We start from the raw sequence: 17,043 nt of genomic DNA, 5'->3' as shown, positions 1-17,043 counted from the left end.
TTATGAATTCTTAAAATATCTGAAGGTAACTCTCTACTTATGGTTGGTCCCTGATGCCTTTCATCATAAAGAGGGACAATTTAGAGTTTGATAAATGGTGACCTCAGATCGCACCATTCTGTGAAAGACAAAGGAAAGAACCTTAAAGAGTTATTAGTACCAACCCCCAAGAAACAAGTGAAAACAGTCATTTGACTACCTTACCTTTGGCTCCTTAGATACTTTACGGGGAAATTAATACTTTCTTATCTACTTAGAACTTTTTCAGGTATTTGAGTATTTGGACTCATGATATATGAGTCCAGATGTTGTAGGTTGATGTCAAGGTGATGCATGATTGGACAGTAGAGAGTGGGACAGGAAAAAAGTCTGATAAAGCTGAAGAGGAAGACAGAGTTTGGAGAGGAGACAAGATAAAAGCAGACATGGATGTTTCTCTCAGCACATCTCTAGATTGATAAGGTTGTTATGATTATTTCTATGGATTTCTATGGGTTTAATTATCTTATCTAGATGAGCAGTTTTTATCTTTGTCCATTGGTTGTAAACTTATTGTGTAGAGGGTTTGTGGATTGAGAATTTAACATATATACCTGTTTGATAACTTAATGATTGAGGAGTCATGTTTATACCTGGCAGTGGAGGAAAGTGAGTAAAAACAACACATAGGGGTGGAATAAACCTCACCTGAGTTCTTAGAGGTGCCATGGAGCTGCTAAGTAAGAGATACCCAACAGTGCCATGTGGCCCCACAGGAGCCAGACCTAGTGAGGGATGAGAAGTGATCTTTTATTTAGTATTTACTGCAACAAGATGTTATTTACATTTAGGCAGAAGCAGCACAAATGAGCAGAGTACTGCACACACACTGAGTGCTCACATTGAGTGGACACACTGAGTGTTCACTCTGAGTGCACACACTAAATGGACACAATGAGTAGACACACTGATCCTTGCTTCTTACCTCATATTTCCTATGTACACTTAAAACTTCAACAAAGGTGAAAACCTCAGCCACTGGATTTTACCTTGACATATTGGATAATAATTTAATTAAATTTATTTTAAAGCAAGATATATCTTTGTTAGGGCCTATAGGATATACTTTTTGTTTTTATACGTTCTTATATTTAACAGATCATAGCTGGGAATAATATTCTCTTGGAATCCCACTTGACTGCTTTTCTATTAAACCACTTCTAAGGAACTTGTTCCTTCGATAGGTCAAATATTGTTGATATCCAATAAAAAAAAAACTGCATTAAGCATCCTTGATATATGACCTTTATATCATTGCATTCCTTGTAAAAATCACTTAAAAGCATTTTTTAAAAAAATACTTCCATATGCTGCAACATTTTAGAACCTGATAATTTTTTAAAAAGGGATTGCTGGGAACATTACAAGTCATTCCATAGAGAAATATTTTTAAGAATGTAGACTATACTGTCTTTATGCCAAAATGTAAATAATGAGATAGAAAGAAAGAGGACTGCACAGATGGCTTAAAGCCTAAGAGCCCTGCATGGATTTCCAGACCTCCAATCCCCAGCAATTGTGAGGGGGCTCATAATCATCTATAATGTGATCTGATGTCCTCTTCTTGCATGACAGTATACATGTAGGCAGAAGAAAAGAAAGGAAGGAAGGAAGGAAAGAAGGAAGAAAGGAAGAACAGCAACAAAAACATTTCTGAGAAGTACAGAGAGAGAGAGAGAGAGAGAGAGAGAGAGAGAGAGAGAGAGAGAGAGAGAGAGAGAGAGCACCTCCATGGCTCTTGGCCACAGACCCGCAATAAAATAATACTATTTGGCAATAATTTCTGTACAAATATGACCTTCTTTAAGAGACATAATACCAGCCTTCTTTTATATATCGTTTCATCTTTACTTCTTATATAAATCATCTTCTAGGCTATTTGTAGGGCTGACCTCATAAATGGGCAGGCCCACCTCATAAGAGCAGTTAAATGTCAAGGCAGAGCTTAAACAAAAGCAGATATGCTCCACACAGGAAATGTTCAATGTTTGAAAGCCAATAGCCCAGAAGGATCACTCGCATTAAAGGTTTATAGACATTATTCTCAAGGAAAGACCCCTAAGTAGATTAGTGATTTATCTTTTTCATAGGCCCATTCTGACACCCAGTACAGAATGCCAAAGGTAACACACAACCCAAATGAAGACTGGGCAGCAGCACCATTTGTATCCAGCAGTCCTCCTCATGTGCTTTGCCTCTCCCGGTGCCAGGAAAGGGCTCCGATTTCACCTGTTACACCGACAAAGAAGAAATGGCAATCCCCCAGCCTGTCTCTGCTTTAAGCATCTCTGGAGACCATGTCCTTCGATTACTGGATGACTAGAACCCGAATGGATCATCCTATAACTATTTATCGTCCCCTACAACGTGGGGATACTCGTTGTAGGGCCATCTTGCCTAAACAGTACCACCCATGAAAACTCAACTGCATTGATGACAAATATCTATATAAATTGCCAATCCATATGGAATGGCTCGGATCTCCTTTTCTTTTTCAAAGGGGGAAAAATCAGAATCAAGCTTGGGCATGCGAAGAGCAGAGACCACTGGTAATGAGAACTTTTGCCTTAATTTGTTTCATGAAACTTTTTTTTTTTTTTTTAAGGAAAAGAAGACCACGTAGAGAGACAGCATGCTTTAAGTTACCTTGGAAACGCGGTTGGCAACTTCTCTGCCCACTGTCAGACCCTGAACGAAGGTGCGAGCTGCGATGAAGGCGCGGGTGACCTGAATCTTCAGTTTCCGTGGCACATCTCCAAACGGCTTCAGTTGGTCTGTGTACTTGCTTACACATTCCAGGTAGTCCTCGCTGAAGTGGTACTGGGGATTAATCAGCTGGAACATGCGCTCCAGAAGCCGAGCCCAGAAGTCATTGAGCATCTCCTCCAGGTTGACGTTCCCCCCTGTGTAGTACCTCTTTAGCTCAGTGAAGAGGTCCTGGAACACCTCCGAATTCTGCATATACAGCATCCCATAGGTCCGGACAAACATGTCATTCAGGGACTTCTCTGCATTTTCCAGTAGCTCTCGGAAGAACTCTAGAGAGCAAATAAGAAAGTGTCATAAGCAAATGAATTATCTGTGAGAAAAATCTAAGATCACCACTTACCTTAATAAAAATAACTATAGATTTATTTATTTGGTGACGTTTATTTGGTGACTAGGCCCTCACATTTGATAGGCAAGTGCTTTACCACTGAGTTGCATTCTGAGTTCCAAGGAAGCACTTTGAATGCACAGCTGTACAGGAAAAACAACCCAATGATTAAGTCCTTTAAGAGAACACTGGGAACAGAGAACTTGATTTACATATGTTATTTTCTACTACACAAAGAAATCATAAGACCACTTGATTTCTAGTTTGAAACACATCATTTAATATTAGGAGATTACCAATTAATGCCTTTCTAAAAATAACAATTATTCTTCCAAGTATTATTAAATTAAAAAGTGTCTCACGATGTAATAGAAATTCAACACAAAATAGACTGCCAGCGTGATGGGCAAAGGTTCATCCTTAACCTAGTAGCCAATGCATTCTGATAACACATTTCCTCTCCTTCTCCACTACTGGTTGTAGCAGTAGGGTACAACTCAAACTACTTGTATTTTTAAAAAGGATGTGATAAAATTAATGTACTCTATATTGGATTCTAATTTCTGCCATCTAATCAACTGGCAATGTCTAGAAACACATGAAATCCAAGTCACTTAACTAAAAATCTGAAAGAAACACAATAAAGATGACATAGTGAACAAAAGGACCATTGGCTAGCTTGGATTATTAGGATAAATATAAACTATCATTTTATAAAACTTGAACAAAATATTGACAGCCGGGCTTTCAGATTTAAAGTTCTAATGGAAAACGCCCATCTTCCTACACTCATGTTAATATTTCTAAATTTATGGGTACAATTGCTAAGCCTAAGCTTAAAACTGAAATTTCAGGCAATGACGAAGCCAGCTTCCTTCAGGCTCACCAGAGATTACACAAGCACAGAAGTCCTTCAAGAATGAGCTCCAGGGGAAAAAGACTCTAAGGCTTACATCCCATTTTCTGACTGTAAATTAGGTGAGAAGGGGCTAAGATGAGAAGATCCTTTGAGTTTATCAGTTCATGTTTCCAGCAGCATGGTGATTGCGCGGCATCTCATCTCTTTCTGTACCTGGAAGCTGTGTCCTTCCTTATAAGTACAAGGACAAATGAAAGCCACAAATTTCAAGGGCTCCAAGTAGCAACTAGAAAATAACTCTTCTTCATGAGCCCTGGGCAACTCTTTCCCAAGCACATGAAGAAAAGTTGGTGAAGCCTCCTCTTGCAGTGTCTCTAGGAACTAATTTGCTTGTTCTCAGAAGTTGGCTGAGTGAGTATTGGAGTCTAGAAGATTTGTATAAGATCAACATCTTCTAGATAATTAATTCAAGTCCATACCGAGCATCCTATTTCACGAGGTTTCAAACAAGGCCAAAGCAACAGTTTACAGAGGACGCTATTGACTTGACCTTCCTGGAGAAAGAATACTTTTTCTTGTCTTGGTATTTTTATTTTCATAAAAATTAACCCTTTAGAGAATATGCATGATGGAAAAACTGCTTGCTGGCCCTACAAGTTAAGCATAATGATTGCAATAGAATTTTTAAAGTAAAGATTTTTAATAAAGAGATGCTTTTCCATAATTTGTAATGTATTTCCCTACATCTTTTCTTTCTTTACATCACTGTCCATAAGTGTATGTTTGTCACAGATGTTTGTCACAGATGTATGAACATTGAAGAAATTATTTAGTTTTCATGGCTGACAGAATGTGTGTAATTTTTTTTCTTTAAGCTAGAAAATATTTTTATTTGTTCCCTAAAAGTAAAATGACTCAATGTATTACTGTCCTAACAAGGGAAGTCTTACATAGTGGTTGGAATCCCACTTTAGAGGTGGCTGGATTAAAAAAAAAAGATGGCTTAATATTCTATCTTATGTGTTTCCTTATACCTACATTGGTGTTCATTGTTAAGTATAGAGATTAAGATATTGCAATTTATTCCATGAGGAACAAGAAACATTTTATTAGCAATGCTTGGTGGTATATGGCTATTATATCAGCATTTGACAAGTATAGAAATAGAGATCTTAAGTTCCAAGTGAGTCTGTGCTACTTAAAAAGACACTTTAACTAACAGAACACAATAGAAACAGAAGAAAGATACCAGCCACTAGATTCTAAAGTAGTAATTTTGTTTAAGGCTGTGCTATCATCTAAAGTTGGCTACTAGCCTGACTGGTCTTCAAGAATAAAGTACCTTTTGTTACAAATCATTACATGGTTTACTGGCTTTATAGTATAAGTTTGTATTTTATTTAGAAAGACACTGATATATTGCTGTTATAACATTGTGGTATATAAGTTTTAGGTGTAATGAAAAATAGAGTTCCAAGATAATGAAGCAAAAGTAATGTCTACCAAAGAGCATCCAAATTTTCTCTCTCTCAGGCCTGTATATTTTTACCTTTTGAAGGGTGACTCTGTGAACTATTTTATGCTTGGATGATATTTGTTTTCAGAAAACCAAAAAAAAAAAAAAAAAAAAAAAATGAGGTTTGGAAGACAGTTAACTCATCTCTTTTGCTGATGAAATATTATGTCCTAACACATCAAAGAGAATAAAATTCAGGTGAAGAAAAAAGAAAAGGCGATCTATCTCACTGTGATCCTTTGTTTAATAGAAAAGGGCAGAGCTCACATGTGAGAAGGCCTCCAGTCAACACATATTTTCAATGTTGAGACACAGTTTGTCTGAACAAAACGCTATTTGATTTTTTTTCTTTCCCAAGCTGAAAATGTAGATCAAAGGTGGCTCAGGGCTCAGGGAAGCATCATAGGAACCCACAATTAACTTTTTCCAGCCACCATTAGCCTTGGGAGGAGCTCCCAACATTCATCTAGAGGGAGCGCTCTGGGAAAGCAACTGTTCTCTGCAGGGCAGACAGACATGTTAGAGAACACTGTTCTTCCAAAAGTAAGGGCATAAAATACCTACTGACGGACATGCCTGATAAGGAGCAAAACATCAACTCCTAGGTGCCGAGGGGTGGCCTACGTACATCTCAGAAAAGTCTCAACTGCAGCATCCGAGTGGATGCCTAAAGGCACACACAAAGGGGAGTGAGGAGACCAAGGGAAGGCAGGCTGAGACATCCTGAACGTTGTAGGACACACTGAAATCAAGCCGGGAATGCTGTATTACTGATAATACTAAGGATAGGCAGAATCCTATGCAGGGCAGCATGGAGATCGTGCAGAATATCTAAGGCACACTATGACATGGTTTCTACTCTCACGCTTCCACATATGCTTTGTCCTTTAGTTTTGTGTGTTTGAGACAGGATTTCAAAGAGCCCTGCTTGGCCTCAGACTCCCAACAGTCATCTCTTGGAGCCTCAGGTGAGGATTACAGATATGTACCTTTACACCTGGTTCCTTATGCTTCTGTGTGCTGGGAATGACTCAGGGCCTAAAAGATGCACCACAGATAAAAGAACCCAGGCCACTAAGCCTGATGACTTGACCTTGTTTCTCAGAATCTACATAGTAAAGAAGACAAGCACCTTGCTATATACATAGGTGCAATCTCACACACACACACACACACACACACACACACATGCACACACACACAAACACACACACACAACAAATACATAATAAAAATAGAGTCATGAATATTAAACTTAAAAGGGATGTTTAAGGATGCTATTGTGAATCTGCAAAATTATAGAAGTCAGAAATAAAAATGAACTTGTGTCATTCCTGATAGCTGCAGATACACATGATTACCAGTACCAGCTGGGCAGAGGTAAAGCTGATCCTGTACTTTTTCCTTAATCTCCTTTCTTCTACTCGCGCTCACTAACATCACAGTAAGTCAGACATTAGCTATGGAATGGTTCAGATAAGGAACTGTCTCGGAGGATAACGAAGCTTTGGAAGTGATGACATATAAAGGCTCCAACTCACACACAGCACAGTCCTCACCTCCCTCCTCCATGACTTCTTCAAGCTCAACAGAAGGGGAGTGCCCTTCCTTATTTTACAGCTACCTGTCTGTCAGCTTTCAAAACATTTTTACCCCAGAAAATAACCTCTTTTTTACACTATAATAGGGTGTCTCTACCAGGAACATGTGGATTCAATTCACTGCATTAGCATAGGAAAACATGCAATGCCACGTATTTTCATATGTGTTTTCCATACAAGGTAAACAAAAGACAAGCAGTAACAAAACCCTACATGATTCTGCAATGGGCTATGGCCTTCTGTGGTCCAGGGACTTGATCTTTTAAGAAAGTAAAGGCATAGACTGTTGTTGCTTAGGGCTTGAAGATGTCATGCAATGTCACACACAACATGGCATGTGACAGTTGGATTCCACTCTCCTACTTCGGGTATGACAGTGTCAGCACTGTTAAATCCAATTCTCCTTCCCAGGGCACCATGGGATATATAGGATATAATTACCCTCTCCACCGTCTGCTTCCTAGTGCCAATAGCACAGTCTTCACTCTACATGCCAACAAGAATGTTGACAATGTCCTCTGGGGAATACGACTGTTCTCTCCTCCTTAACCCTTTAGCCAAACACATTTTGAGACCTTGACATCCTTGGGGTGACATAATACAGGTGATGGTCAGAAAAATATCCTTAGAGGTCAATGTTGAATTTCTATGCACAGCACCTGTCACGTAGTCTTAAAAATCGAGGAAGTGGAGGAATGATTGTACCTAGCTAGAAAAACTTAAGCATTCATTGAAATGCAAGCTGGTTCCAAGTTGAGAGAGAGAGAGAGAGAAAGTACCAGTTTAGGAAGACTACTGATTCACTCTCCTATAGTCCTCCAAAGACAAATCTTTTTGCCTATAATCATTCAAACCCTCCCATGTTCCAAGTTCACAGCCATCCTCACATAAACACACAGTGGCTTTTGTTCCACTGTGACACTCACTGATCATCCATCAATACTATCAATACTGCTTTATCAGACCATGACCTCTTCCCAAATGCTTGCCACCTGTCTTAAGCCAGAGTTTGCTTCCATACATGTGAGTAGTTCCAGCATGTACCATGAGTGCCGGTGAGCACCATGAATGAGCTTCCGGACTTCTATGCAGCCACATGCTTGTGCAGATGAAATTCTTCCGTTCTTGGAAAATCTCCTGTATTGAGGAAACTATCTTTTGAGCTTTGGTTTCAAAGTCGTGTTTCAAATAACTAGGACTAGGTCATTATTTAGTGCTTCCTAATAAGGTTTTTAAAATCCCTAGTGTATGAAGGGAAGAAAGAATATCCACTTTGGGTAGATATTCTGCAAAATTGTCTCAGCGATTTTTCTTAAATATCATTTAATTTTTGTATAATGAAGATTGTTTCAACGATTTTTCAAAATTATGGGGACAAAATTATGTACAAGGAAGAAATTTGTACCATTAATTATTGAGAAACAATGTATGAGTATAAGTTAATTTCTGATTCACTACTTCTGTTTCTTCTAACTAACACTTCCTACTACTCTGTATACACTTATGTCTATGTAGTCATAAGTTACACTAACTATGTTATAGCAAGGATCATGACAGTTCTTTCTAGGAGTCTGTTGAAGCCTAAATGATTTAGAAGTGACAATACAATATTAAAGTATTCTGATTGAAGGATTATTGTAATCACATTTGTGTCCCTTAAATGAGTATTGAATCACCCCTCACAGGACAAGCTCCTTGAAATTGAAAAAAGTACAACAAAATGTATGTGTTTACCTTTCTCATCTGTCTGTTTCAGGTTAGCAGGAAACTAAACATACGACACTTTAAGTTAAGATTAAAAACGAGTTTGGAACAATGAATGAGGTATGTGACTAGACACAAGTCCTAAGAAGTGAGTAGCTTTATCTTTACATGGTATATGATTACACACACACACACACACACACACACACACACACACACACACTCCAAATAAGTCAGATATCATGTTGATGAGGAAGCACAGGCTTCCAATGTTAAGTGAAATACCCAAGACTAAACATGAGCTCCAAAATGTTAGAGACAAGGAAGAGTTTTAAGAGGAAAGTAACTTTGTAGTTTATCCTGAGTCAAATTTTCACAGCGTGATCTGAACGATTAATGGGAAGTGTTATAAATCTCTAAGAAAGTGAATACAATGATACTTACATTCAAATTGCAAAATACTTTCTAAAGTTGTATATAAATTATTTACAAAATGATTTACATGTATATGATTCCTGCCTCTAATATTAATTAGGTGATACGGATAATCGGAATTGGGGAGCATGCTCAAATCTCTAGAGTTCTATTTTCCACAAATAGTTTGCATCAATTAGAGCAGACATTCAAACATAAAAACCTAAGATTTTTTTATAGGGTACAAAACAGTGACTAGCTTAGCAAGGGATGATAAAATATCTAATAAAAATGTGTCTCCCTTTATGACAGATGTACACATACATCATTTTATAACAGCACATATATATCAATAATATATATTCAGAGGGATATATTTCATATTCCTGTTAATTTAGATATAAGTCATATCTTCACACTCCGAGGATAGCACACTTAAGACCCGTGACACTGAGCTAACATAGTTTAATGCTAATCTTACTTTAGAGGAAGTGATATCATTAGAGTAATGGATAGCTATATTATTTGTTTCAACTAAAAGACTCACAATGATGATGTCCTAACTCTTCTAATCATGTCAAGACCAAGACAAAGCCATGTGGGAAAGCAAGGCTACCACTGTCAGAGTTCATCTACGGTGATGTACATCTGAGTAATACAAAGAATGAACTTCTAATTGTTTTTATAAATAGTTAATTATTAGAATTACAAGTGATGCAAAAGAGCAGATTGTTGGAAATTTAAAATATCATGTCCCAATTCAGTTTTCCCTGAGAGACATTTTCATAAAGGAGGCCAGGCTTGGCCTTAAACATCATGGAGTCCTGAAGATGTGTTGCCTATATTAGCTCTGTGCATACTGAGAATCTTGCTAGCAGAGTGTGCTTGTGAACACAGTGGAACATCACCCATCTGTTTCCTCAACAGAACCCTCCTCCCGAGTCCATTACTTTGTGACCTCAACAGAAGCAAGCCAGAAAATATTCTTCAGGTAGTACTTTGAGGATTTGTTCAGTTTCCAGTTAGTGACTGGGAGCTAGGAAAAGAGGCTATGCTTTTTCAATGTGTCAACCAAAAGCAAGCAAGCAAGCAAGCAAAAAAAAAAAAAAAAAAACCATGTGGCATTAAACATACAAAACACCCCACACAGTCTAGAACAGTGTTACTGGACTCTGGGATAAGGGATCGTGAACTAAAAAAACAGACATAATATGCAGTCACTGATATTGGGATGCTAACCCCAGAGGCTCGGACTGCCCCAGAAACAATTCACAGACTCTGTGAAGTTCAAGAAAAAAAGACAACAAAACAAAAAAGGGGATCATGAACTCTCACTCAGATGATGGAAGATATATTCATCAATCAAAACCTCTTATAGCATTAATTTTTTATAGCCAAGAAGATAGTTGAACCATTAGTCTCTTAACTCTCATGTGAGTAGTTGGAATATAGAATTTTTTTCTGATATTTCATTACAACATACATTGACAGCTCTGAAAATTTCTCATCCTTACATTCTCTCTTGAAGGTAAATGAAATCCAGAAATAAGTTCTTGAATGTTTTAATTTCTAAAAAACTTAGATAATTTTGTTGCCTTAAAGATGAGCCAACTTAAAATTTTCAAGGTTATAGTTCAATAAATTCCTACAAAATACCTTAAGGCAAAACCCCAAATTATCCTTGGAATCTAAAATATGAGATGAACCATAGAGGAAATGGTTTTCCATCCAACTTTGATGCTAGATTTTTAAAACTCCTTTCAACTTTTTTGAATTAAAAATTTCTGGGTGTTTTTTAGACTGCTTCTACTTTTTCTTCTTCTTTTCCTTCTCCTTCTCGTTACTATTATTATTGTCATGTGGGTAGCATGCCTCTAGAATGCCAGGTAAGTACACATTCAGTCACACCCACTACATTGTAAGCTTCCCCTTCCTTATAACTATTAAAAATAGAAATATACACTTCTTTAATACCTTGCATATCAGTCAAATGTGCTTAAACAAAATATTATTTTCTTTAGAATTCAATAATTACTTCTACAGAATTATAAACATATCAGCTATTAAATACTAAAGCATGTAATTCAAAACCTACACTCTATATTAATCTACAAGATTATTTGTTATATCTTTTTTCCAATATGTGTTGAGAACTCTTACAAATTATATGTTGGTGGAAAATGTAATCAATAATTTAGATTTTCAAAAATATAATTAAACATTTATCAATAGTAAAATAGTATGCTAATTTATTATTAAGGACATCAATTAATGCACAACTAATATTGTAATAATGCATATTTAATACATTTTCAGGTCAACTAACTGTGCCATTTTATATTTTCCTAATTTATCTAATCGACTAGACTTTTCCATGAAGACATCTTTAATGATAAATCATCAGTTTACAACTATAAGTGTTCATTAAACTTAGTCAATACCTTGCACCAAAGTCCCTTAATTTATTACCATTAATGTAAAGTCAGCAGAAAAGATTTAATGATAGACAATTTTTCAGATTCAAGTCTAGTGCAATGCAGAACCATCTGACAAGGGCAGATTTTTGATAACAAAGCAGGAAATTGTTGACTAGAATTCAGATGTCAGGAGGTAAAGAGTTTTCTATACTCACTGAGCTTTCCCACAGAGGAGGGATAGATGCTTAGGTACCTTATTTTTTCCAAAGACATCTTTAAAGTAAGCAAGGCTGATTAGGCCTTCTCCGTTCTCTAGGCAAACTCTTAATTCCCATAGTCCTGAATTTAATTTGAAATTTGCTGACAGTTTCTGCCATAAGCAAACAACTATACTGAGCTGTGGCAAGGATTTTACTGTCCCCCCAGGCACCACAGGAAATCAGCAGACACCTCACAGTTCCTTTGTGTCACTGTATTCTTTTAGCTTTGACCCACAAATACCCTTTAGGTCCTGCCCACAAGGCTGCTTCATTTTTCTCTGAGAAAAGGCATTAATCACAGCCTTGGATTAATCCTTCACACACCTGAAGTAGAACTGTATTCAAAACAACTGAAAGGAATTCCTATTGTTTTTTTTTCAACTGAAAGAAGTGATTAAATTTCCAATTCAAGGTTGTAGATATATGTAGAGTGGTCCATTGGATGATTTGTATTTCAGGGTTCAGAGGCTGAATTCTTCCCAAGGTTCTTGCTCACCAAACCCTCTCTGGAGGAGAAGGACTCCAAGTGTGAGTGTAGGACACAGAGGTGAGCCCAGTGGGGTTATGGACACAGGACATGGCACTTGCTTCATCTGTCAAGTTTGCCTTCATATAGGGTTTTCAACATCTCCTTTCCTTTACAGGAAATGGAGATGTAGCTCCATGGGCAAGAGCACTTGCTGTTCTGAGTAGAGGACCAGAATTCAGTTCCCAACACCCATGTCAGATGACTCTAACTGCCTGGGACCCAAGCTTAAATGTACACGATGCCCTGTCTGTCCCCTACAGCTCATCGCACATGTGTGGCAGGCTCTCTGGCGACATGGGCACAAACACAGAAATGATTAAGAAGTGACACCAACTGGTTATCCACTTCTAAATGGTCAGCCATGGTAACATATATACACAAGTAATATTGCACCGAGTAAAAGGGGTATATTATTGTATTTACGGATATATATGTTTATTCCAAAATACATTTGTATAATTTATAGGAATACATATTCATATGTATGTGTGTGATATAAATATCAAATCATATATATAGAATATATATTACACACATATTTATACATATATATATACATATACATAAACACACACAGAGTATTAAAGAAAAGCATGCTGTACATCTGAAAAAGAGCAAGCCAGGAAGGGGCAACTAACTCTTTTGCTTTCTAAGACTTTGACTTTGATCAATGCATAAGGGAGATTGCATGGGCTGAGAAGAATTTATTGTATACACACACAGACACAAACACACACACACACACACACACACACACAAACACACACACACACACACACACACACACAAACACACACACACACACAGCCAGGATACCAAGAGGCCATGACAGGTTGTGCTTCTCTTCTTTTCCTGTAGCCTCAGAGCCAGAAACACCCCAGGCAGTCTTCCTCTTCACTGACTGATCATTGGGTGGCACATTGGTTCAAGATCATGGGAAGAAAGGCACATGTGCCTTGGAGAAGTGAAGAATAACACTGGGCAGTCCCCGGGATAAGTAACAGCCAGGGAAGAAAGAGTGAATGACCCAGAGTAAGTAGGTCAGCATTTAAGCACATGAAACACAATAGAAGGTAAAGACTCTAGGGAAGGCCTAGCTGTGCAGCCAGAAGGATGCATGAAAAAAATGCATCAAAGTGATTTAACCTAAAAATAAAATTGTATGATATTCTTTCAGGTCCATCTGACACTATGAGTGGTAGGAGGCTGAGGAACTTACTTTCTAACAGAGGTGTAAACAAAGGAAATCCTACACAGTCAACTGGAACAGTTTTCAGCAAACAAGCTTGCTTCCCCCATTGGAGGTTCTCAAATCAAGGTTACCACACACCAAGGCAATTCCAAACATTCATTAATACGCAGTCAACCTAAATTATAGTCTTAGATGCAAATGTCTATAATTCTGGAATCCTTGCTTATTTTCCTTTGGTGGACATTCGATGAACACCATGAGTAAACATGATGATGTTCACCAAAACAGCAGTTGGCATTAAAAGGAGAGAAAAGCCAACTCCTCCCATTCCCCTCACTGACAAACCCTTGGAATCTGTTGGGTTGGACTTGGAGGGAACACATACCCAACTCTGCTCTGTAACCTTTAATGCTGTCAGCAGCAAGTGGTCAGCCTAATGCACACAGATCTCTCAGCTCAAATGTAAGTGTTAAACCTTTGATGAATACATAAACCACACAGATCCTAATTTATGGCACATAATTTATTTCATATAATACATAAGGTATTATATGAAAACCTACCAACCACCCGTGAACTGGTTTATGGTTGGCCTAAATAGGCTTAAAGCCCTTTGAATTTGCTCAGGAAGAAATTTACAGGTTTTCTTACAGTAGTTTTAAAATTACTATTTTTATTTTTGATAATGTAATTACATTATCTGGCTCCATCTTTCCCTCCCTCCAAATCTCCCCAAATACACCCTTCCTGCCCCCTTTAAGATTCATGGCAGCTATTTTCATTGATTGTTGTTAGGTACATGTATGGATATGTATATGCACATATATTCATAAATGCATAAGTATAAGCCACTCAGTCTGTACAGTGCTACCTTTACCCACATTTTTAGGGCTTATTTTTTTGGTGTCAGATAAACAATTGGTGTGATGGTCCTTTGGGAAGACTATTTCCTTTCTACTTTGCCTTATTAACTTGGCTATAGTTTGTGTAGGGTTGCAGCCTTATGCTCTTTAAAAAGAAAATATTAAATCTGACAGGGAATTATAGGGCTGTGATAAAGTGTTGGTCCAGGGTGTGCTAAGCCCTTGGTTTGCTAGCCAGTACCAAGGTACCTTCAATGACAAACAGACATGGTAGTCATGTTTGGATGGTGGCTCTTTTCTCTATATAATCAATTATATCAAAATATTAAAAATAATTCTTTTTAAGAACTGATCAGGTGAATGCATGAACAAATTTAAAGAATTGATACAAAGTAAAAGGCAATTAATGAGCTCCCAGTCAATTTCTCGGTAGCAAATATATGTATTTTACTTTTCCATTCTGTTTAGTCAAACTAAATGCTATGAACAAAGAGGTTGATTTTCATCTAGTGGTAATTTTTCAGTATTGAACATACTTCATTTCATATTTCATCTAGGAGAGTTATATAGATCATAAATAAAAGCCATCAAAAAGGAAATTTAAACAATCTACTTGAGTTTTATTATTTCCTTTTAGCTGATATTTTGTCCACTATTATCTAAGCAACACTCATAGAGCAACATGACAACGTTTTAATTCTTCTCCATTGTGTATTAGAAGAAAAACTATTGGCATGATTTGCAAGAAGAATATATCATCTGTGTAAAAGAATTAAGAAAGTTCCGCTTCGGGAGGAATTCTTTTTAGATCCTTGCAAAGCTTCCTTCTAAAGGCAGTGTGCTGATTTTGGTTGTTTTGGTTAAACAGACAGGGAATCTCTCCTGATCAATGGAACCCACAGCCCCTCCCCCAATGCACGAAATGCACACAAATGGCTCCTTCATCTTCTTCACGCTCCAACCTGTCGTGCAGTACCACCCAGAGCAGCATTTCGTCACACTCCAGTCTTGCTTGGATGGATGGACTCCTAAGCTTTCACAAGATTAGAGACACAAAGTGTTCTGGAGATAACAAAACTCAAATGGGCTTATTACAAAGGGCTACCCAATCTTGCTTTTGTTCATGTTGACAGATCATTTGCCAAAGCAGATTTTGTGTCATTCCAAGTTAGGTTCTGGTTCAGTGTGCCACAGATGTCAAATTACGAGGATCTCAACAAATGCAGTTTCAAAATGGCCGTGGGAAAAGGTGAGAATAACATAATTTTTATATGTGTGACAAAACTCTACTGGTCAGTATTATAAACTTAGGATAGGGCTGGAGAGATGGCTCAGCGGTTAAGAACACTGACTGCTCTTCCAGAGTTCAAATCCCAGCAACCACATGGTGGCTCACAACCATCTGTAATGGGATCTAATGCCTTCTTCTGCTGTGTCTGAAGACAGCTACAGTGCACTTATATATATGAGATGAATAAATCTTTAAAAAAAGGAAAAAAATCAACTTATGATAATTATGTCCAACAGGTAAATCAAATTTGAAGCGGTTGAAAACATCCAAGGAGTTAGTATAATCATGTGTTATGATCCAAAAATCCACATTCTGAAAGTATTAAGAAACTTAGAAATTTTAAAGGCAAGCATAACAACAGACACCTATAATTGCAGGCCGAAGTGTGAAAGAAAGAAGAAAAAGAAATTTTATTTAAATTAATGACTTCTGAAAATCAAACACAGGAACTAAGGCGAGTTTTAGAAATTCTATGCTGATCTCAACTTAAGATTCTTCTAGAGTTATGTCAAGGAATATTAGGTCACGGCATGTCAAAAACCAGTGCTGCATAAGGATGAAAGATCAAGACAAAAATCTGCGTGAGAAGGTTTTCGCGATGAAGGGTAAAAACTATTTCTGTCATTATTTCTAATGGCCTAATTTTTACAAAGTGTGTGTGAAGGAATATTTATTTATTTTTAAGGCAGAGTTTCTCATTGTAACTCTGGCTGTCTTGAAACTCTCTATAGACAAGGCTGTGCTCGAATTCAGAGATCCAACTGTGTTGGCTTCCCAAGGGCTAGGAGGATTAAAGATCTGAGTATGCTTGGCTCAGTTGGGAAGAGAGACAGAGAGCCACAGCCTAATACCCACAGAGAGCTCCTTGGTTGTAGGAGCTCTAAGTGGGATCTCTTTCCTCTGAGAGCTGGGTGGTGGAGGACACCCGGAGAAGGTTCTCTAAACCAACGGAGCAGTCTGAAGCAGCAAGCACGGGGCCCTCATGGGTCTACACCAGGTCCTCTGAGTCTTGTTATTAACGTGTTTACAGGACTCCCGAGCATGGGAACTGATCCTTGCGCCTTCTCCTGAACCGCTTTTCCTTCTGCTGGGGTTACATTGCCCAACTTCCATGGACGGTTTTTATCTCAGTATATTTTATTTTGTTGTCAACTCTTAGAAGCCTCTTCGTTCTAATAAGAGACAGAAGGGGAGAGGATCTTGATGGGAGGGGGTGGGAGGACTGTGAGGAAGCTGAGGGAAGGAAACTGTAATCAGTGTA

General features: G+C 37.8%; 1 protein-coding gene across 2 annotated transcripts in view; it reads right to left on the bottom strand.

Annotated features, from left to right (window-relative positions):
* Nucleotides 1-17,043, bottom strand: part of GPC6 (glypican 6) — a 970,157-nt gene that overhangs the window by 493,358 nt on the left and 459,756 nt on the right. For both annotated transcript variants that reach the window (XM_080917258.1, XM_080917257.1), the window contains exon 3: nucleotides 2,686-3,077. In XM_080917258.1, coding sequence (XP_080773384.1) covers nucleotides 2,686-3,077 — 392 coding nt within the window. The remainder of the gene's footprint in view (nucleotides 1-2,685; nucleotides 3,078-17,043) is intronic.

Source organism: Micromys minutus (genome assembly GCF_963924665.1).
Source record: "Micromys minutus genome assembly, chromosome: 5".
Classification (NCBI taxonomy): domain Eukaryota; kingdom Metazoa; phylum Chordata; class Mammalia; order Rodentia; family Muridae; genus Micromys; species Micromys minutus.
The sequence above is the reverse complement of the archived record's forward strand: the minus strand, read 5'-3'. Positions and strand labels throughout refer to the sequence as shown.